At 34.7% G+C, this 23,026-nt stretch overlaps 2 protein-coding genes across 2 annotated transcripts; one reads left to right on the top strand and one right to left on the bottom strand.

Moving 5' to 3' along the window:
• The first annotated feature begins 64 nt into the window (after positions 1-64).
• On the top strand, positions 65-5,445 carry cenpl (centromere protein L). The gene is made up of 5 exons (XM_056467237.1): positions 65-147; positions 2,172-2,331; positions 2,430-2,681; positions 2,963-3,514; positions 4,683-5,445. Exons 1-5 carry the CDS (start codon positions 131-133, stop codon positions 4,755-4,757), a joined length of 1,056 nt encoding a protein of 351 aa, XP_056323212.1. The 5' UTR covers positions 65-130; the 3' UTR covers positions 4,758-5,445.
• A 1,818-nt stretch (positions 5,446-7,263) lies between these two features.
• Positions 7,264-22,230, bottom strand: klhl20 (kelch-like family member 20). The gene is made up of 12 exons (XM_056477907.1): positions 22,126-22,230; positions 21,027-21,393; positions 19,238-19,444; positions 16,851-17,009; positions 15,697-15,791; positions 14,695-14,810; positions 14,388-14,571; positions 12,991-13,134; positions 12,748-12,881; positions 11,697-11,905; positions 11,514-11,620; positions 7,264-8,428 (listed from the first exon to the last, which is right to left on the bottom strand). Exons 2-12 carry the CDS (start codon positions 21,360-21,362, stop codon positions 8,344-8,346), a joined length of 1,776 nt encoding a protein of 591 aa, XP_056333882.1. The 5' UTR covers positions 21,363-21,393; positions 22,126-22,230; the 3' UTR covers positions 7,264-8,343.
• Positions 22,231-23,026: the final 796 nt, after the last annotated feature.

Here is a 23,026-nt window from a genome sequence, read left to right as displayed (position 1 = left end):
AACACGTAACACACGTTTGCCCTTGCTTTTAGTAATCTATTAGTATTCCTGCCTTGCTGCGTTGCATGATGGGAAAGCGGGATGTTCAAATCTTCTTCCTGCTTTTTTGCTCGGTGTGTTGTTGATCGTCATGGAGGGGAGAGGCAGGTATGGGGGAGTTTTTATGTTGTTAAATCATCTTTAGACGTTTTTGAACGGTAGAATAGTTTATTTGAAACACAACACGTTTGAGCGCTAATTCGGTTTTAGCGGAAAGCTGCTAATACTAACTTAGCGGCTTTCTGAACGCTGTCATTTGTTTACGTTGTGTTTGATTAAAACATCCAAACACCCTTTGTGTCTGCGATTCTTAACGCACTCTTAATTTGCCCTTTACTATTTAAAGCGATCAACAGGTCTTAAATAACACCGTAACATGTTTAAGTCGACTAAAAATGTCGCATTGACTGCTAAAACGAATGTGTTCCTCTCCCCTTTTTGTTTTCAGAACACATTACGAAGCGCTCTTAAATATAATGCAGTTAATGGTTTAGGGTAAAGTTGGTTTTATGTTCGTACATTCTCCTTAATAATATAATTTTAGAAAGATATAATTTGCTAATACTATATAGTGAACTCATATTCGCAGCCAGTGATTATTGATATAAAATTGAGGTAAAGTTGGCTTTATATTCGCACATTCGAACTTTCCTTAGTAATATAAGTGTGTTAAAGTAATCTTTGCAAATTCTAAATTGTGAAATCATGTTAGCAGCCAATGACAATCAACATACAATAGCGTTGTCACTGAACGAATTTGCGAATATAAAACCATCTTTACCTCAATTAAAAATAAAACGATGTTCACAGTCAAATAAATAGTGCTAATGTTGTTTTTGAAGTCATATTTACATGTGATTTCAGAATAATTATTCAAAGTACCATGGTAAATAACGGAGCATGGCACAAGTTGTCACTGAACGAATTTAAAGCCAACTTTACCTCAATTTTACTAGATGTCATATGAGAGTTTATTTTCAAAATAAATCTCAGTGCAGGAAGAATTTTATTTCAGTTTATAACGAATGATCATAAAATTCATATTAAATGTTTTCACAGAAAGTAAAGGTATCTTGATTCAGAAATGTTATTTTGAGGTAGGGCTGCATGATATTGGAAAAATCTGACATTGCGATATTTTATTTTGCTGTGATTTATATTGCGATATGAATACAGTTTCTGCAGATGACTTGAATAAAATCATTAACTTTGATCTTGTAGAGGAGCGAAGCAAAGAAACTGCAAGAATAAATAAAATAGAGCACAGATAAAAGGGAAATAAGTAGTCCGATATTCAAGTACAGTAATACGATACAATATTATCATGATCTTTTGCCCGCGATAATGAAATCACGATATCAGTGATGTATCACATGAAAACCATCCACAATTTATCATGATATTTGTAAATGACGAGGGAAAATGCATCAAAAAGTTAAAAGATGTATTTCTTTTATTAACAGCACATATGTTTCTTAGAATTGCAACATTAATATATGTTCGATTCGTCGTTACGAGAAGCGCCACCTCACGCACATTGCTCTTTTGTCCTGCCCCTATTGAATAATCAAATGTAATGTAAAATGTAAACACTGTACGTTCTTCATTGCTGATCAACAATAATAATCCTAACACCAAATTGTAGATGCTGCGATGTGACTATTGCGAATGCACACATTGCGATATCGATGCTGAAAGGATATATTGTGCAGCCCTAATTTGAGGGATTATTTTTGATGGGCAAACTAGAGAATAAATAATAATTCAATGCATACATATATACATAACCTATTTATATATTCTAGAGCTAAAGAAATATTAACCTTTAAATAATAAAAAAAAAGTGTGTATTAGTGTTGTTAATGCAGTACAACTCATTGTGTAATCCCTATTAACTTACATTAGTGAACACAATATTAATGCAACAGGTAAAATATAGCAATAAATAAATGTTGATGTATTGTGTTCACTTCGAATGATCCATTCCTTTACTTTCATTTATCTTAATAAGCCCTCATTTTAACTATACATTTGTGTTGTATAACAAATTTAAAAGTGAACACTAAGTAGGTCCCATTAGCAATAAACACAGTATTAATAAACATCCTTTGTGGCTTTTATTATCCAAACAGTGCTGTCAGTACTCCTGCCAACAGACCTGTTACTCGTAAAAGCAAAAGTTATGGTCGGAGCTGTGTGGAAGCACCATCATATTTCTGGCAAACTCCTGGACATTTAACAGTCCTGAAGGTCCCAACAAGTAGAGGAGCTGCCAAATCACAAATCATCACTGTAAGAGATTGTGGTGGAAACATCTCATTCAGTCAATCTGAAAAATCCTGTTACTGACATAGAATGCATTAAATATCTAATGTCTATTCGTTTTACAGAATAAGGTTGACCCAGAGCATATCGCTCTTTTGGTGAAAAATGAGTGGAAGCTGTCATACGTGACCCCTCTGCATCACTTCAGACATACACAGCTGAAATCATATGCCAAACATCTGTCAGCCTTCATCGTAGCAGAGAAACAACAAGGAGTTGCGGTTGAAGTCGGGTTAGATGCAGGATTCAAGGTCACATTTACAGCAGTTCTTGGACTGGCTGAAACCGATGAAGATGCAGAAACTGTTTTCATTCAGGTCAGTCTAAAGAGGTTATTTAATAAAACACACCCATATGAATATTATGAAATAGAGCCAAAAGTATGATTAAAATGGTTAGTATAATATAATATATATATAATAATATAATAAAATAATATAATATTAATATAATATATATATAATAATATAATATTATATATATAATATATAATATAATTATTATTATTTATATATATTTTATAATATATATAATACAAGTACAAGAGACAGTACAACATAAGTCTCATTCATGCAGGTTGTCCTATTTCCTCCCTCAGATTCAGTCCAAACCAGTGTTTGCTGCAGCAGCGGATGCACCTAAAGTAGTGTGGCGTGGTTGGCTCACCTGTGTCAACGGTGACCTAGAATACCTGCGCTCGTTACCTCCTGATTTCGTCAGCTTGCCTCTGTTCTGCACAAGCGGACCGGAGTCTCTAACAAACCTGGTAAAGTCCTGGTTCGAGAGGGCTTTTGATTGCAACTTTGGCCCTTTGGCTTTAAACTCCAGCACTCTGAACTGGCTAGCTGCGTTGTGGACCGGCTGCCATCCATCCTGCAACATCCGCTATCTCAAACTGTCCTGGAGTCTCCCGACAGAGCCGCCTCTGGACGTCATGTACACTGTGAACCCACAGGACGCCTGGGAGCTCTGGAACAGCATTCACCCTGAGGAGAACACTGATGAGCGCATCGATATTAAAGACGTCCAGGCTTTCATGAGCGGCATGGAGACTCACTTTTTCAGACACTTTAAGATCCACCTGTCGGCTGGTACACTTCTCAAAGTATCTACTGCTCTGGGATCAGCACATCATGATGGAAAAATCAAGGTAATTGCTAGCGATTAAATGGTCGACTGATAGATGATTTTACTTATAACAATAACTAGATTGAGCATCACCGATTATTAAGTGAACTGTTTTAAAATGATAGTGTGTAGGCCTATTTCATAATCAATATACTGACTTCCCAAACACATGGCCTCTATTTTTGGTGATGCAGAATATACATCACCCATTAGGGCTGAACAATATATTGCTTGAGCATCGATACCGCAGTGTATGTATCCGCAAGAGTTGCATCACTGGATTAGATTGTTTATTAAAGATTAAAAGATAATGATATATATTTATTTATACAATGATGACCATGTTATTTTACATTTGTTTGTTTAATTTCTGTACTTGGATATTGTTAGAATCCCCAGACAACCATAAAGCGCTGTTTATTTCATTTTTCTTGTAATTTATTATATTTCCCAGTTGATCGAAAGTAATTAAATCTTTCAAAAAAAGAGCTGTTTAAATAATCTGGTGAAGTTATCGTCGTATCGCAGCAAAACAAAACATCGCAATGTCATATTTTTCCAATATCGTGCAGCCCTATCATCCATACATAATCAATGTGAGCATTTTAGGTGATTGCACAACCTCTGTCATCTCATCCAATCTCTAATTCAATTGGAGGTGTCAGTTTGAGGTTAAAAAACAACAGTATTTACTAAAACTTACTCTAGTATGTTTTTATGTGGGTGCCTAACAACTAAAAACAGATCTGGTAGAGGATGAGGCCTGTTTAAGCTCCTATGCCTCCAGAATTACTTTAAACATATTACTTGTTTCCTAGTTCATGTTACTTCGCAATTTTTGTTTAACTTTAATTATTGTTATTTATTTGTTTACATTTAAACCATAAACGTCCCTGATAGTTCATGACTTCATGAAAAGATCAAAAGTTCTCTGACTTTCAATTCCTGGAGTAGAACGTCTAAAATGTCATGACATTCCAGAAATATCCTGACCCGCAGGAACACTTCACAATGACAAAAGTAATGATTATGAAATTTCACATCTAACAAATATGACTTTTTTTTCCTCCTCTGAACTCGGTGTTAGAACTTTGGAGTTCTAAGAACTTCTGATTTTAAGTTTTGTATTATTGAGTTCTGTTTCTGGTTTCATTAGGACTTCACATCTAACTATTTTTTTTCTCTTTCAGATTGGAAACAGCGACTACATCACCACCTTACTTGCTCTGCTGACAGAATGTGCCCTTCTGAAAATGCCAACCTAAATAGTCTTTTTTTGTATAAACTTTTGTAAATTTTAAGACCTATTCTGTCATATTTATTATTTTTTTTGTTCTGTAAAATATGTTCATGTCTGTTTTTAAGCTTTTGGATCCTTCATTTCTTTCATTTGAGAACTTTTGAGGCATTTATCAAGACAAGTAATAAAACGCCAGTTTATAGAGATTCTATTAATGTAATAACTCATTTATCACTAGTAAATCTGATTTTCCACCACATGTATAGGTGTATAAATAGTTAACACAAGTAGATATTGATGTCTTTTAGTATATTGTAATATCCAGATTTTTGTACGCCTGAAAGTATGTAAATAGCCTCTGGTCATTTGTTATCTTTATGTAATGAATGGTGGCTGACTTTAAATTATTCTGTTACGTTTTGCTCACGATGCCATCAATGTCAGTATCTTCTAATTGAAATGTATAATGTTTTATAAACGATGATACTGGCAAGCAGACATTTTGTTTTATATTGGATTTTGAAATACTGATTTCTTTGTAATTAGACCATTTTGTGTTGTTTTATATCCAAGTATTGTAAAGATCTGCTTTCAAGCATTTGCACCAGAAAATGGGCTAGGATGTGCAAATCAATTGTTTTGTATTTAGGTTAACTTTTGTCTCTTAATAAAGCACAAAAGCACATTTTGTGGCCAATTTTTGGTACATGTTTCAACCTAGGGACAAAAATAAATATAATTTATATAATAAATATAAAATATATAGAATTGATTTTATCTAAATGTAATTTATTTATTTTAAAATTATAGTATAATTAAACATTAAATGTATACCTTTAAATTAAGATGAATCCAAAATATCTTTTGCATGGTTCACAAAAATGCATTAGAATAAAATATAATTTGGGCAGATAACTGTTTTATCGATCAGACTAACTGTTGAGATTTATTTTTTTAAAAATCAACATTCTGGACTATAGTTCATTCATTTTCCTTCATAGGTTTCTGACCTATTTCAGAGGTTCGCCACAGCAGAATGAACTGCCAACTATTATTTATGCAGCGAATGCCCTTCCAACCACAACCCAGTACTGGGAAACATCCATACACTCATTTTACACACACACATACACTACGGCTAATTTAGTTAATCCAATTCACCTATAACACATATTTTTGGACTGGGGGAAACCGGAGCACCTGGAAGAAACCCACGCCAACATGGGGAGAACATGCAAACTCCACACAGAAACACCAACTGACCCAAACCAGCAACCTTCCTGATGTGAGGTGGCGATGCGAACCACTGAGGCACCATGCTGCCCCTGGACTATAGTTATTGAAGTACATAAAAGAAGAAATAATTATACATTTTCATTATTTCCTGATTGATTAAAAACGAATTGGTACAATACCATTTTAAAGAAACGTGACAGTTTAAAGATTTTAAAATGAATTCATATTATGGCTGACAAGATTCTTTAGTAAATGATGAAGTATTGTTACACTGAACTATATTTCATTGTGCCTTCTGTAACTATGAGTCATTGATTATTACTCAGGAAAAAAAAATAAAGCAAACTTAATCTAAAGGCAACATGACATTTGCATTGTTTTGTGGCTTTAAAACCCTTTTTTGTCTTTGGTTGGCCTCAGGCTTGAAAACAGATCATTAAAGGGCACCTACAATGAAAATCTACTTTTGTAAGCTGTTTGGACAGAACTAGTGTGTCCACAGTCATATTGGAGTGATAGAAACCCAACAAGTCTATTTGAAACCTGTTTGCAATTATTTTTGCAATTGTGGGTGGTGGTGCTAAAATTACACACCAGCTTTAAGTATGGGATCTGCTGATGGAGAAAATGATTTTGCTTTACAGGTTTTACTTTAAACTGGGTTTCTTATAGAACACGCAAACAAATGCTGGTTGTTTCAACCAAATTTGGTAAAAAATTAATAAACTCAATAATAACCCAGCTGGGTTATTTTTTTCAGTTAGGTGTAATATTTTAACTTTAAAGAGCACCTATGATGAAAATCAACTTTTGTAAGCTGTTTGGACAGAACTGTTTGTAGGAATAGTGTGTCCACAGTCATATTGGGGTGATAGAAACAAAATAAGTCTCTTATTTTATTTCCTGACATTTAAAATAGGACCCAAACTCCAGTGTTTTTGAGGCCCGCCACACGTGACACAAGAGTGCGGCTTTCCCCACCCACTGATTATCAGGTGCAATGTTTCTCTAAAACAAAAAAGTGATAGTCTGTCTCTATCACTGACTGCTGTTTATCTGATGTAAAACAGGAGAAGCAGACACTCATGTGAGAGCGGTAGGCAGGGAGAAGCAGCTCATTTGCATTTAAAGCTACAGGCTACAAAAACAGCTACACTGTACTGAAACTTTAGACACATTCTGGAGACATAAAAGGCTTATCTTACATCTTGTAAAAGGGCTAAAATAGGTGTCCTTTAAACCACACGAAAAAGGCTCATAAACTTCAAACCCGACGTCATAACTGACAGCAAACATTTTGATTCCTTTAGGTTTTATTTCCACTTTAAAATTGTTGAAATGTATAGACAGTCTTCATAATTAAATAAGATAAGATCATGGAAGATATACTTTATAACCGTATTTCAACACCAAAATTAGAACACAGAAGTGTTTTTGAGAAAACATAAGTGTTTGCTAAAAAAAAACGGGCAGTTTCAGAGAAATTCCTCACTCAGTAACAAGCTCAACATTACATTTCTGACCATATGTGCAGGCTATTACTAGAAACCTGTTTGATTTGTTTTTTAGCATACCTCGGGTATCAAACTTGCAGAAAACAATACATCCAACAATATTTTTAAAGAAAAAAAACCAACAATTTTAATAGAATAAAATTCTTAGTGGATTAAAGTGCATGGACTGACTCGTTGATGCATTCACTTGTATAAAAGTAAACAAATTGCTAAGATGTCAAACCTGTTTGTGAGCGCTCCAAAAATAACTTATTTTTCCCTCTCCGACAGCCTTCATTAGATTGCAATGTTTCAGGAGGAACTGCATTTTCAGTACACCAAAGAAAGAAACAACAATCTGCCTAGATCTGGTAAGAAAACAGAAGAACAGATAATGCTCAGTGTACAACTCATTAAAAAAAAAAAACGAAAGAAATAGTAAATATATCACAGTGCATCCAACAACAATCAGGGAAACACTTCTTTCATAAAAACGACCACCAGTATTCAGTTACTGTAGTTATTCTTCTTCAAACCAGTCAAAGATGAGACCAGGAGAAGCTTAGTTCCTTCCAGAGAAACAAAAACAGCTTTTTTCTCCCCTCCCGCTGTTTCTCTTTTCAAAAACGTTGCCTTTGGCTATGCTCAAGTATGAAAGAGAAACCGAACGTCAAATCAAAATGGAGTGATGCTCTATGGCCGTACAGGTGAGTCTCCTCAGAGCAGCTTTCTGGAGATGGTTACCTTTTTTTTTTTTGCTTTGCCATCTCGGTAACTGGAGACAGAAGTCTGCTTTTTTTAACCGGCTTTCCTCTTGCATGATGTGCAATGTCTCTGAGGCACGAGCAATGGTGAGGCATCTGTGAGATGATACTGTAGGTGTTACCATATATGAGATTCACAGTGAGTCATTTTTATTACACCGACACCACCTCCCAACCTCCTGTAGTTCATTCCACCATAGAGCCTTGAGGAAAAAACAAACAACAAATATAAAATGAAGTGAATGTTTAAAAAAAGCAGAAGTTGGATGATATCTGCATGATATTTTATTTTAAAGTCTATTAATGATTTTATGGATATCAATCAAGATGGTGTGGTCTCTTACTCGTTATTGTGGAAAACGCTCAAAGCTTACCTTCATAGTCAGATTATTACTTATTCTGCAAACTTAAATAGACATTCGTACAGAAAATATAACTTCTGACATATTTAATATTGATCAACAGTTGAGCAGCTCTTCCTCAAACATTTAGGCTGCATTTACACTGCAGATCTTGATGGTCAATTCCGATTTTGTGACTGTATCAGATTTTTTTTACTGACCTGCTTACGTCAGCTTTTAAAAGTGACTCGTATCTGATCGTCTGCATTTACACAGCACATGACCAGGGGAGGAGGAAAAAAAAAAAAAAAAAAAAAAAGCGGGCGCTGACTAACAGCTGATAATTAAAGAGTGCTCTTTTCTCTATTCCTGTATGTAATCTGTTCGCAGGTTTTGACAATCTGTTTTACTATAGTTAATGACAGAAAGGTTCTCATTTGTCCTTCTTTTGATATATAGGCTTTTATACCAGTAGGCATCTTAATGCCATGTCCATGCCATGATTTATGCACGTGATGTATGCACTAGTTTTATATTAGTTTATGTTGGTTACGTGGTGGACATTGCGCTCTCTCGTTAACATGCTTAAATACCTGTGCTTTATGACAATATAAAAGTCATCAACAAGACAACATATAACATACATAGACATTAAAAATCTGATCCTAAAATACGTCCTAATATAAATACGATTCCATAAAATTAATAATTAAATTTTTTTCTATAAAATACAATGTGCCCCACTGCCCTCTATTATGCCATCCAATGCAGTTATGTTAATCTTTGACCATCCTACCCTACTTTCTCATTGATCAATTTAATTAAAAAAGGAACAAAAGAATGTTTATATCTATTATACTTGCATAATGGGACCCTGTATCTTATGCCAGAATTCATCAGCTCATAGTCCAAAGACAGCACAAGCGAAGAATCAGAATCATAAAATGCTTGTTGGATTGTGCACAACTCAAAGATGTCTTTTAGTGAAGCAAGTGCCTCAATTTCCATCATTTTTTCTGCCACTCTCATTAGGTTATTTACTTGGGTTTTCATGATCATGATCCTTTCATAATCCTGTTTTATGTTATAGCACATACAGTAATTCGATTAACATCATAGCGCCAACATGCTATCCACGTTTCCTCCAGAGTTTCATTTAATTTCGGGTGTTTCATTCTTAATTTGTCGACTTTAACTGCAGTTTGGCACTTTCACTTCTATACAGGAATATTTCATGCATGCCCCCCGTGACAAACAAGATATTGGATGAGAGTATGAACTGCTGGAAGAGGGAAAAAAATAAAAATCAGCATTTCGTGATGTAGATGTCTATGGTCCTCAGGACGTGCAGAAAATAGTGTCAAACAGCCATGTGTGTTTGGAATATCCTGTCGCCAAACACTGAAAATCCTACATGACGGTAAAAGTTTGATTGCGGTGTTTACATGTCTGTACTACACTTCAAACGTCAATAATGCGACTATAATCGGCATACTCCACATGTCTTAATTCCATTTCTGTTTAGTTCGATTATGACCATTATCGGCTTAAATTAATCAGAAATCGCTGTTTACATGGTAGACGCTTAATCAGAGTATTGTCTTTATCGTATTAAAATCTGATTATTGATGTCCATGTAAACATACTCAATGTTTGTTTTGATAGCGCACACTGTTAGTCTTAGGGTTGAATTACACTTCTATGTTGAGTGATCGCTGTAACCCACACGCATGCCTTGCGCGTAGCTGTGCATTTTTACTTCTGGATTCTGTTTGAGTTGCTCTGCAATAACACTTCCAAAACACTAGCTGGCAGTGGGGTTTTATGTTCCTTCATGTCGAGTTTCTTCGTGAGTGTTTTGTCTGCATGGGAAATACCTGTAACGCTACTACTTTAATGTACAAGTAGCGAAAACTCAGCACATGTGCAACAACTTTATTCATAAAGTAAACACAAAACAAAACTCTCCATCTGGAGCTCCTCCATTGGACTCCACACTTGTTTAACACTCCCTCAATCGGGTTCGCTCCTCTCCCAAGGCTCTCAGCCCTGCTCAAACTCGTCAACGATACCAAGCATACCAATCACAAAGCTAGTCTACGCTTCATGTTTTCACGGTGAGGGGTATACGACGAGAGTGTGCAAAGGCTGCACCAGATTATCCGCGTGCACTTAATGCAGAAGTAGAAATTAGGCTTTAGGGCCGGGACACATCAAGCCGACAGTTGGCTATTGGGCTTCTTCGGTCAGGATAGTTGGTTTGATGTGTACTCCAAGTTGCCTCTTGTCGGGATTAACATCAGATCGCGTTGGTCCAATTTAGAATATCGAATTCGGCATTGGGCCATCGACTAAAGAGAGCACTCTGACAGGTTATAGAGCAAATCAGAGTGCGAGTGTGATTCAGCAAATGAAAAATTTCTCAAATATTTGCCAACGATATGGATTATTAGATTTTCAGACATATTTGCAGGAGCGAAAACAATGGTTGGCTGTTGGGTTTCGTTGATCAGCATTGGTTTGTTGTGTTCCACACGATGCCTCTCGCCGGTTTAACGTTGGATCGCATTGGCCTGATTCAGCATGTTAAATTAGCGTCGGGTCCTCAACTGAAGAGAGTGCTCTGACTGGTTATTTAGCAATAAATCAGAACGCGAGTGAGACGTAGCAAGTATACAAATCGAGTCAAGAAGAAACACAAAGAGGCTGGCTGTAATTTCGCAACTATTCTTAAGTATTTACAAATGATATGGATTATTAGATTAACAAACATATTTGCAGGAGCAAATCCCTCCATGATGAGCCACAAATACTGTGATAATGGTACTACACCCTGTTTTGTTTATGCTTTACATGCATGAATCAGAAGTTATGGGTTTGTCATCCTGAACAAGAAAAAAAGACACCGTTTTGGTAAAACAGTTTAACAGTAGTGCTCTAGACTTACCTCCACGTGTTGGCATCTGGGTCGTAAACTTCTATAGTTTTCAGGTACGTGGTTCCGTCAAATCCTCCAACTGCCATCAACTGACCATTTACTACTGCTAAGCCCACCTACAACAAAAATGAGAGTTTGTTAGCTGGACAATTCTTCCATAAGAGGCTAAACATAGATAAAGGATTCACATACCCCACTCCTTCTGGACGTCATTGCGACCACAGGAGACCACTGGTTAGTCCTAGGGTTGTATCTCTCAGCACTGCTCAGTTCTGTTGTGTCGTCTCTGCCGCCCACTGAATAGATCATGTCCTGGTACACGGCACAGCCCAGGTGTTTCCGTCGAGTGCCCATCGGTGCCACTGTATGCCAGCGGTTCTCTTGAGGGTTATAGCGCTCCACTGTCAACAAGAAAATTGTTCTCAAACATACTGCATTTCCTTTAAACAGCTGAAATTCATCAATTAATGCTATCATTCTGTGGAGTTAGATCATGCTTGTAAGGCTGCATTTGTTAGGTCAAAAATACAATAAAATCAGTACAATTTTAAAAAATATATATTAATTTTAAATAGCTTTTCTCTGTGTTGATATATTATAAAGTATAATTTTAGCAATATTTTCAATGCCATATGATCTTTCTGAAATCATTCAGATGTGCTAATTTGCTGCTTATTTATTATTTCAAATTTATTATTTGTAAAAATCATGGTAAATTTCTTTTTGGACTCTTTGGTAAAAAAGAACAAAAGAGCTGAATTCATTTGTAATTTTAAGGATTTTACTGTTATCATTTATCAATTTAATGCATCTTTGCAGAATTAAAAAAAATCCCAAAACTCACTTTATTTTATTCAATCTCTCACACAATAATTTTTCCATTTTTCACCTAAACATATCTTAATTTAAGGATGTTTATTCAATTTTTTTAATGGAAGACAAAATAACTGAAGACATAAATTTCTGCATTTGATGCAGCAATATATAAAGCTGTGGCTTTTTAAAGTTAAAGTAATGACTTTCTACTCTGATTTATAATTTGCTATTTACTTAAAATGTAGAAGGGCAAATCAAGAATTTTAAAGACTTTTAAATCAAGACTTTTAAAGATCCAAAGAACCTGTTGGTAATTATACATTTAATTATTTCTAAAATCTTGAAGCAATGTTTACTTACATGAAAAATCTTAAATATAAAGTCAGTGTAATTTAAAAAGTTTTTTAATGCTATTATCTGTATTTACCTGTATTAAGAGGGGATGTGCCATCTGAACCGCCCACTGCATAAAGAAAACCCCCTAATACAGCAACAGCCACTCCCAACCGCCGAGTACTCATTGAAGCAACACGAGTCCACTTATTCTCTTTTGGATCATACCTGAAAAACAAATATAACCATATCACATTACATCGCCTCTCCATGCAATCTGTAAGTCATGTCCATGGAGATACTTAAAGAAGAATCATTTTATTTCTATAGAACAAACCTTTCTACAATGTTGAGACAGGAAACACCATCCTGACCTCCAACTGCATACAGATACCCTCCTAAAACAGCAACGCCCACACTGGTCCTGCAGGTGCTGGTGGGGGCGACGTCACTGCTCCACTGGTTAGTTTTAGGATCATACCTGAAACAGCCAGCAGAGGGCAGAAACACTGAAGTTACTTTTTACTCCAAGATAAATTAATTCGGTGACAACTCATTCATATTAGACATTAGATGCATGATTCTGGATGGAATGAAAATCACAATTTGTTTGTTTAAAAGATCATGATTCTAAATGGAAAACTAATACATAATATACAATATAAATAATTTACAAGATTTTCTGACAAAATTGTATTTGCTGCAATATAATTTTGAACAATTGTAGAATGTAATTTTTTAAATATTAATTTTGTTATTATATCATTTAAATATATATATATATATATATATATATATATATATATATATATATATATATATATATATATATATATATATATATATTTAAATCTCATTTTAATTGAATAATTAAATAATGCTAAACATTTTATTACTAGATAAATTAACATTTTCAAATGGCAGAATCAAGTGTTGTGAAAAGTATCATCTCTAGAACCAATCAATACAGAATTTTAAAAAATCTATTTTCGTTTGAAAGCGGTGTCTATCAGCTGATCAATCAGTGGATCTCCCTCATATATCTGCTCATAGATGGATCAGCTAATAAACGCAGCTTTCAAATGCTCCAGTGTCCATGTAGCTTTGTTTGTGCTTGGTGAATGGTGGTAAAGCAATGGCCTTGAGAGCCAACTACATTTACAGTATATCTGTTGAGCATATGAACACAATGGCCAGTCAGTGGTGTTTAAAAACATGCTCAACAGCACTCATATGTTAGCAGGAAATGGACTTTACAACCCTCATGCAAACTCCTATTTTAAAGGAATTATTAAGTAACAGTGACATTATTGAGGGTTGTTTTTCACCAACTACAGTTATAACAATGTAATTGCTACAACCTTCAACATCAAGTTTCTTTCAAAAGCAGAATTTTGGCTGTTTTTTTTTTAAGAGGGGCTGCTCTGTCCTACCCCCTCTTCATTTGAGTTGAGATTACATCAAACATCGAATAAAAATACACATTTCAAGGAGACCTTTAAGAATTGTGAAATTTCATGATCTTTGATATGTATAAGTGTAATAGCCACCTTATTTAAAAAAACCTAAATATATCTCAAAAAATGCTTGGTCATATGGCCCACCGATAATCATTTTAAATAATCACGAATGCAATTATGACCAAAATAATTATGCAGCCACACATTGGTGTTTAAATCAAGCTTTAAAATAGCGCAGCTCTAAATGATTCATTTGTATCAAATCAAGCATTACCTCTCCACACTATTGAGATAAGAGGAGCCGTCATGTCCGCCAACAGCATACAACAGATCATCCAGAACACTGACACCGACTCCACAGCGCCGTTTGCTCATGGACGCTACCATCCTCCACTCGTTGGTCTGAGGGTCGTAGCGCTCAACACTTGAGATAGCGTCACCACTGCACCAGCCTCCCACTAAATCACACAAACACAACTCGTATGACTGTGAAAGTCAGGGAAATGAGAAAAAGAAAGTCCAGGTGGAAATAAAATTGAAAATAATAATTAAATTAATGGAATAAGAACTAAGACACCCACCAGCAAACAGCACTTCTCCACAACGAATCGGCTTTCTAGGGCGGGTACGAGGTCCCTGCATTAGGGGGCGCTCTTGGGGCAGCAGGAGGTAATTCTTGGCTTCATCAACCAAGTCCCTATAAAAAAACGAGAAATCATTTTGTTGTAAATCCTCTTATGTTTGGGAATTTTTTTTAATTCACAAAAGTAGATGTTTAAATCTACATCTAACTGTAATCAGTGGTTAAATAAGGTAAAACATCTTTGCAAATCTGTAAAATTAGTGAAACATAAGATCTTTTCTGGATTTTTATGGGCTAATTTAATTTTCAAAGCCCCTTAATTATTTATTTTAATGTAATTTATTTATAAAATTGTTCTCTTTTTTTATTCTTGTTAGATGTATATTGTGCTTGCCTATATTGTAACTCAACCTTGAGATGACATTTCGTAATATTGTAAGCATGTAGCATTTTGTTTGTATGTTCAATTCGAAACTATAAAATAATGGGGGGAAAAGGAGGTAAGAGGTTTAATCAGTGTTGTCCCACTGTAGAGTTTAGAATGAAAATGAGTGAAATCAGATTTTTTTAACAATTGATAGAATTGTTTAGACTAGCTGTTAGCTTAGTAAAACAGACAAAATGCTTGTTATAAAAAAAATGATAGTTTCCATTTAAATTAAGTTTAAATTAATTTTAAATTTAACTTTACACTAAGCTTGATGCATCTCTGAAGTAGTTGTTGCACAGTACGGGATTTTTAAAGCAGTCTGGTCAATTGTGCAAAATGAGGCCCTTATAATACATGTAATAACAGTAAATGAGAGACATGCAGAAAATCGGGGAACTTAAATCAAAAACTGTGTCTTGTTTAAAAGTAACATGGAAAATAAACACAAGAGAGACAAATCATGCTTCCAGGACTCATCATCAAGTTCAGCCTGAAGTTATATTGTTTGCATAAAGTGTAGATGACTGTAAATATATTACAGCATATTTACAGCTGACTGTAAGCACGCACCTACACTCCTCATCACTCTTGATCAGAGGATCTGAACCCACCGTCCCAACCAGAAATTTCGGGCTCAAGAGGGGAAGACGCACGTGTTGCAGAACCTGTTTTTATGACAAAAGCAGATAAGAGCTCTCATGAGTTATTTATCTAAATCTCGGGTCTAAATATTTACATAATTTACATGGAAATGGACAGACCTATTTTGTTTATCCAGATCAAAGAATCGGATAATACTACTGAGAAAATAATACATTAAATTGTTCAAAAGGGACACTAAAGTCATTTTTATTTTAAATAAAATTTGAATGATTCTTTAAAGAATCCTTAAAATAACGCAACATTTTCCAAAAGTAAAATCAAGCAGATGTTTTTAACAAAAAAAGTGGGTCTCAAGCAACAAATCAGCTCATTAAACTGAGTTCAGAAGAATTACAGGACACTGAAGACTGGAGTAATGGTGGCTTTTAAATCATTCATGAATTATATTCAAATATAGGAATAAAAAACAAACAAACACAGCATTGTAGGGCAGAAAATTAACATTCAACTCAGCCGTATATTCAAAATTACAGACTTTCTTCAAATATGAACGAGAAAGAGAGAGTTGTGAATTTATGATAAGCATCATTAGCTTCAAAGTATAAAATATTTTATGAATAAGTTGATAATTGTTTTGACAATAATTGTTTAACAATAATTAATACCTAAAATAAGATAAAATCTAAATGATTCACATTTAAAAATAATTCCTTTAAAATCTTTCTAGATAAAATGTTGTCTCATAACATTATCCCACATTACTGCATGTGTTTTACAGTTAAAGTCACCCAAAACTAAAAAATTCTGTCAAAAATCTGTTTGTTTTTCTTTCTTCTGTTGAACACAAAATGAGATTTTTGGAAAAATGTGGAACATCTGTAACCACTGACTTCCATAGTATTTGTTTTTCCTTCCATAGAAGGTTACAGTTACAGGTTACTGACATTTTTTTAAATAACTCAAGAAAGAAACTCCTATAGATTTGAAACCACTTGAGGGTAAGAAAATAGTGAGCAAGTTATTTTTGTGTGAACTGTCCCTTTAAAATGTTATTGCAGTGCTGACATTTTGGAGCAACTTTTTTGCAATAGGAGTATGCAGCAGATTTTCTTGCATCTGACCTGTGGCAGCTGAGGTCTGCGCTCTTGGATGCTGTATTTAACCCAGGCCATTACAGCATTAAACACCTGCTCTTCACTCCGCACATTGAGCTCGTCACTGGAGATGATGTCTATCAGCTGGTTGGCTGGAAGCAGCATGAACTCTTCACTCTCCATCACCTAAAAGGAGAAGAAAATATTCAAGAAAGGAAATATTAATGTACCATATGACTGGTTTCTCTTTGTTTCACCAAGCAGATCATAGTAATTTGGAAAAACACACTATATGAGAATCAAAGCCAGGACCCTGGCAGTGCACACGACCATTCTAAACTAAATAAAGAAATAAGGGGGTGTAAAATTTGATACCAGCTGTGGGGGTTCTTCCCACGAGTCAAAAATAACAGGGTCACACAGCCATTAGAGAAACCCTAAACTAGTTGATGGGAATTGAGTGTAGGGCTAAAATTAGTAACAGGGAAGACACAGCTAAGGCTCATGCAGGGTTCCCAAACTTTCTGACCAACGTCAACTCTATTCCAAAAATGAAATAAAATAAAATTTAGTATGACTAGAAATATTTGAATTGACTATTCATGCTATAGGCTTCTTCATGCTTAGAAATCATTGACATTTACAGTTTTACCCATTTTTCATCAGTAAAATCTTAAATGCTACTTGAATCAAAAATCAAACAAAGTACAGGAAGGCATCTATACACTGACACTTAAAAAAAAAATTCTATCTCCACCTTTAAACTGCATCTTACAAGAGGTCCCTAAGGAAAATGATGTTTACTATAAATGTACCACAATCATGTCGCGCTGTACTTCAACCTTAAATAACTCTGCACAATATTTAACCCTTAATACCTCTCTTGCACCATATCCTGCACAACATTGTTCAGTCTCATGTAAAAGTACTTGTATAGCCTGTCTTAGGTCTATAGTTAAATATCTTATAGTATGTTAGTCATGTTTTTTTTAAATAGTTCTGATGTCCAGTGTTGTGTTTGTATTTATGATTAATTATGTAGCACTGTTGTCCTGCTAAACAAGGCATTTCATTCCTCTGTACGTCCACACGTGTAGTGGAATGTCAATAAAGCTCAACTTGACTACAATTTTACCTCAAGCATGGAGTATCATGTACTAGAGGTAATGATAATTGCACAGTGAGTATTAAATCAAGAAATGTATTTCATTGTGAAATCGAAATTGACATTGTTTACTTTGTTAGCTCACTTTGCCATTCTTGATGTAAATAATTAAGCCATGCAGTTTATTCCACAAAAAACAATTTGTCTTGGTAATGGTTAAAATCTAAAACTTTTCCACTTTGTCATACAATTCCTTCCCTGATGACGTCAGTCTGTGACAGAATATCCTTCACCACTCCTTCCCAAACTTTAATTTGCAATAAAATAAAACTCAGCCCTCCACGACTGAAGTAATGCTGGTTAGAACTTCAGGTTCCTGCTGACTTTATTGCAAATTTCAACATGCACTAATGTTCCTAAGTCTGGGGTATGTGAGATTCATTTTAGAGTCTGTAGGAATCTCTTATATAATTCATGTCTGCGTTTATTTGATCAAAAATACAGCAAAAACTGCTATGAAAATAATGAAATCTTATTACATTTTAAGATGACTGTTTTCTGTCACAATAAGTTTAAAATTATAATACATGCCATTACATCGAATACGCTAATCAAAAAAAAATTTCTATAATTAAAATTTTCCGTTCATGAGTTGAGTTTTCATGCTCAATAAAGTAACATTTCGTACTAAAAAAAATCTTAATGATCCAAACTTGAATAAATGTGTATTACTGCATCAGCAAAGGTATTGTGAACAAATGCATTACCAATGAATAATATAATAGTAACTTACAATTAACCAGCATTAATAAAGCTTAATAATAAGTGCTGGGGATTTATTAGAGAAACTATACTACTTATATAAAATACATTTGTATATGACACATGTTATATATAAATTTAAATATCTATGCAACTATTATTTTGTTAATATTAATTAATATATTATTAATAGTGTTGAGCAAAGTTTAATTGCATATATATATATATATATATATATATATATATATATATATATATATATATATATATATATATATATTGTCAAAACAAACTTTTCATTTGGATGCGATTAATCTTAGCACAGCGCTATTAATAACTTACTAACAAATACTAACAAACTTAACCTTATGATAAAGTGTTTAGTCATCATTTTCATTTAAGATTGGTAGAGCAATGGCATTTCAGAGCAGTGCTGCACAAAGACAGCAAAAACAAATGAGTTTCAAAAACAAAAAGGTTCAAGTTCAAAGTCGTGGCACTTTCAGAGTCCACACAATAGAGGGTGTGTGTGGAGGGCAGCCATTACCTCTTGAAAGTTATGCTGGGTAAACTTATCAGCAATGCGCAGCAGCTCTCGGCAGGAGTGAGTGTCAGCAAAGGCCCTGATGCCCAGGCAGTTGGAGGGGTCCAATTGGCGCTTGAGGAATTCACAGCAGGCTTCCTGAATCTCCGCCAGCTGCAACAAGCAGGCAGCGGGCAGCAAAGTCTGCACATTTCCCTCCTCCACAGTCACCTGCAGGACACAACACAACTTAAGTCAGCTCGTTTAATGTGTTATAATTATCTTCAGTACAAGCCTGATGTTTAGTATCAAAATTTAACGCAGCTCAACAATAACACAAGAGTTATAACATTAAATGCAACCATGATGTTAAACACAATTAACTATTTTCTTTTCTGTAAATGTATTTATTTGCTTTTGAATACCTTCATAACTGACATTACATGATACATTACATATTACAAAAAAAAAAAAAACACTTGAAATTGTACATTTTTTTCTATTCTCAAACCACTCAATTTTAGCCATTTTGATTGAATGTTTTAATAACTTAAAATATAATAAATTTGGTATAATGACTTGCACAATATTTTATTCTGATGATACATTTGCTGTAAACTAGGCTACAATATCTGAGCATTCGTTATGATATTGATCTGTTGTGGTCCAGCTTATGTTTGCTTTTTTAATATTAAGATTTTTCTTTGAAATCTGTAGGCTACCACTATTGACCCCAATCAAAACACAACCTGGTCTGTTAAATAAAATATTAATATAAATATAAATACAGGGAAATACTCACAATTTCAGAGTAGCATATATTAGGCTAAATAATCTTCTGTTATTGACAATCCATATTGCGCCTGTCAGTTTCACTTTTTTAATTTAATCAACTACTTTGACGACAATGAGCCAGGCTTTACAAACTATTCGCAGCACTGAAAGTATTCCCCTCGGAAGAATAAACTCGGCAGAAGAGAGAACAGAAATTTTTAATGTTACAGAATAATTTTACAGAGTGGCACAAGTCGCGTTTGTGCGTGAATGAAGTGCTTGATGCAACACTGAGACACAGCACACAGCCCTCCGGTATCTGCGGACACTTTCAAAACTTAGCAGCACAAAGGGAAGAAATCAGTGCGTTGAGGATCTGTCCAATGTATTATTGAGCCTTTTCTAATTTAAAGTTTCAGGTAGGCCTACTTTGCGTGTGAAGAGGATGTAATAACCCTCTCTACTTCAGTGTTGCGAATGCGATCTGCTAATCTAACAGACACAGTGCAACATGATTTAGAAACAACAATGAACTCCTTGTTGCAAGACAAAATGAAGCCATTTAATGCAAAACTAAATGCATTTATTTACTTATTTTAACAGGAACAAATGGCCTGGGGAAAGTTTTTCGTATTGTCATAAACAAACGCGGCACTTAGTTTGAATTGTGAATGAATGGAGAATGATTGATATGGCTTTTGTTGGCTGTGGATAAGTACCAGCAGACCGATACCTGATCCAGCAAAAATATGCGGTATCGAACCCAAATCCGATCAAAGTATCAGTGCATCTCTAGTGAGAGTGAAGGAGTTAATATCCAATCAATGCATATTATATTATTTGACACAGATACCAAACTGGAACACTTGCTCTTTGACTTAAATTCAGAATTAGTTTATTTACTATAACTGCCTTATACAGTATAACAAAACTGACCAAAGTTAATTCATCAATGGAAAGAAGTTCTATTTTGCCCTTCAAATTAACAATCCTATATTAGTGTAATTTGAAAATTAAAATTCTGAATTATAATGCATACCTGTGATGTATAAGCAAAGTCGATGAGCAGCTCCATGGCTCGTTCATCAATATCTCTGATGACGACTTCCGTCTGTCGGCTCTCTGCCAGTTCACCAGTGAACATGGCTCTGAAATAGGGGCTGCAGGCTGACAGGATCACACGGTGTGCATAAATCTTCTTGGCCCCCACCACTAGAACCACATCGCACAGCTCTCTGTGCTTGCGGAGCAGGTTGATGACCTCCAGGGTCTGCCGAGGGTGCTTGTCCGAAATATAGGGCATCCTAGCAGGCTGAGGAACTCCCTCTGGGAGCTTGTTGGGGTCACCCAGGGTGCAGCGACTTGTGATATCCATTCCTGTGGTATCTGGGCGTGCACTGGTACCCCTTAAGAACAAAAAAATATATACAATTTTGATTGGTTTGATAATCACAAGCTTTAGATTCTGCAAATTTAATGAAGTATCGCCGAATGACCACACATTTTTTATTAGTTTTTTGTTGCGTCAAAGTGTTTTCAACCAAACAAATGTACTTCAACATTATTTCCTACATTCGAATTTGAAAAAAGAATACAATATTAGATACAATTTTAATACAAATCATCTGAAGACATTTTAAAGATTATATATAAGGAACACAGTATAAGTTACACTCCCAAAATACTGACCAACTGGAACTGTATATCCTTATACTTTGCTGCTAGATTTAACCCATTTGCTAGCAAACTGTTTTAAATTTGACAAAATGTAATATGATATTTAGAAGTTGAAACATATAGAACGACACTTTAATCCTATTTTGGCACCGTACATGTAAAGTTGACCTGTTTGACATGGCCCACGGTAGTTACAACGCAAAATAATCCCACTAGCAAATCCATTTTGCTTTAGTCAGTAACACGAAAGTAACTGAATAGTTTTAACTTGAACAACGTCAAAGTTATAAGTATATCAGAGTGCGAGACTCACTGTTTACACATTGGCTAACGTAGTGTCAGTTAGCTCTAACGTAGCTTAGCCTGAGCCCAGGTGCAGGGTTTGTACTGTTTTAGTTAGTTTTTCAAACATGGCGATGTGTGACTTGAGGACTGTAGCAAAAGAGAAGTTATTCCCTTACCTTATTTGTCCATTAAATCGGTCCAGATTGAATCTTTAGCCGTCGCGACCTGGCAGATAACAAACAGAACAACCGCTGGGTTAACAGCCCCCCTTCACTTTTATTTTTTATTTTTTCAGACGTGTTTCCTCTTAGTCACCGGAAATACCTGATATAAATTAAAAGTCCCAAATGTGTTTAGCTGTATATATTTGGCATTTGCACGTTTTTACCATAGACTGTAAAATATAGGTTTTTACAAAAAAAGAGAAAAAAAACTAAAATATATTTAAAAAAATTATTATGTTAGCAATTGTTACTGTTACGTTTATAATCAAATTATTATAAGATACAAATTATAAAGACATTATAAGATGTACATTATGGTCAAGAATGCTTGATGCAGAGATTTGGTTTAGAATTGTTTAAGAAGGTTAATGTCAGCTAAGTATAATGATATTAAATGTTTTTGTTCACTGAAGTAAAACTGAAATGAAAACTAAATCCTCTAGAAAATGGTAAAATAAAATAAAATACTTTTTTGACCTTCTCAAATTATCAGAAACTAAGACAACTTGACACTAACATTGATTCACATTTAGTGTTTTCTGAGCACAGGTTTTATTTACATCATCATGAATGAATAAATTAATTAAAATATTGAAAGAAAAATGTTCAAACTAGGTTAAAAACCCCCCTCTTCAAAATGGGCTATATGCACAGCTAGTGTTTTTCAGCCAATGATGAACTTCCGGTGAAAGGTTTTTTTAATTGCACAAGCTTCCTTTTACAGCATCGATGTTGTAATGTAATTCAAATATAATCAGTTAAATAGACTTAAGCATCCATTTGGTTGTTAAAACGTAAAAAATAGATGAAAGGCGCCGTCATTAGCAACAGGCTAGCACCGAAACTCCATTGA

Source organism: Danio aesculapii, chromosome 2, assembly GCF_903798145.1.
Source record: "Danio aesculapii chromosome 2, fDanAes4.1, whole genome shotgun sequence".
NCBI classification, from domain to species: domain Eukaryota; kingdom Metazoa; phylum Chordata; class Actinopteri; order Cypriniformes; family Danionidae; genus Danio; species Danio aesculapii.
Note: the sequence above shows the minus strand (reverse complement) of the source record. Positions and strands in the feature narration are given on the sequence as shown.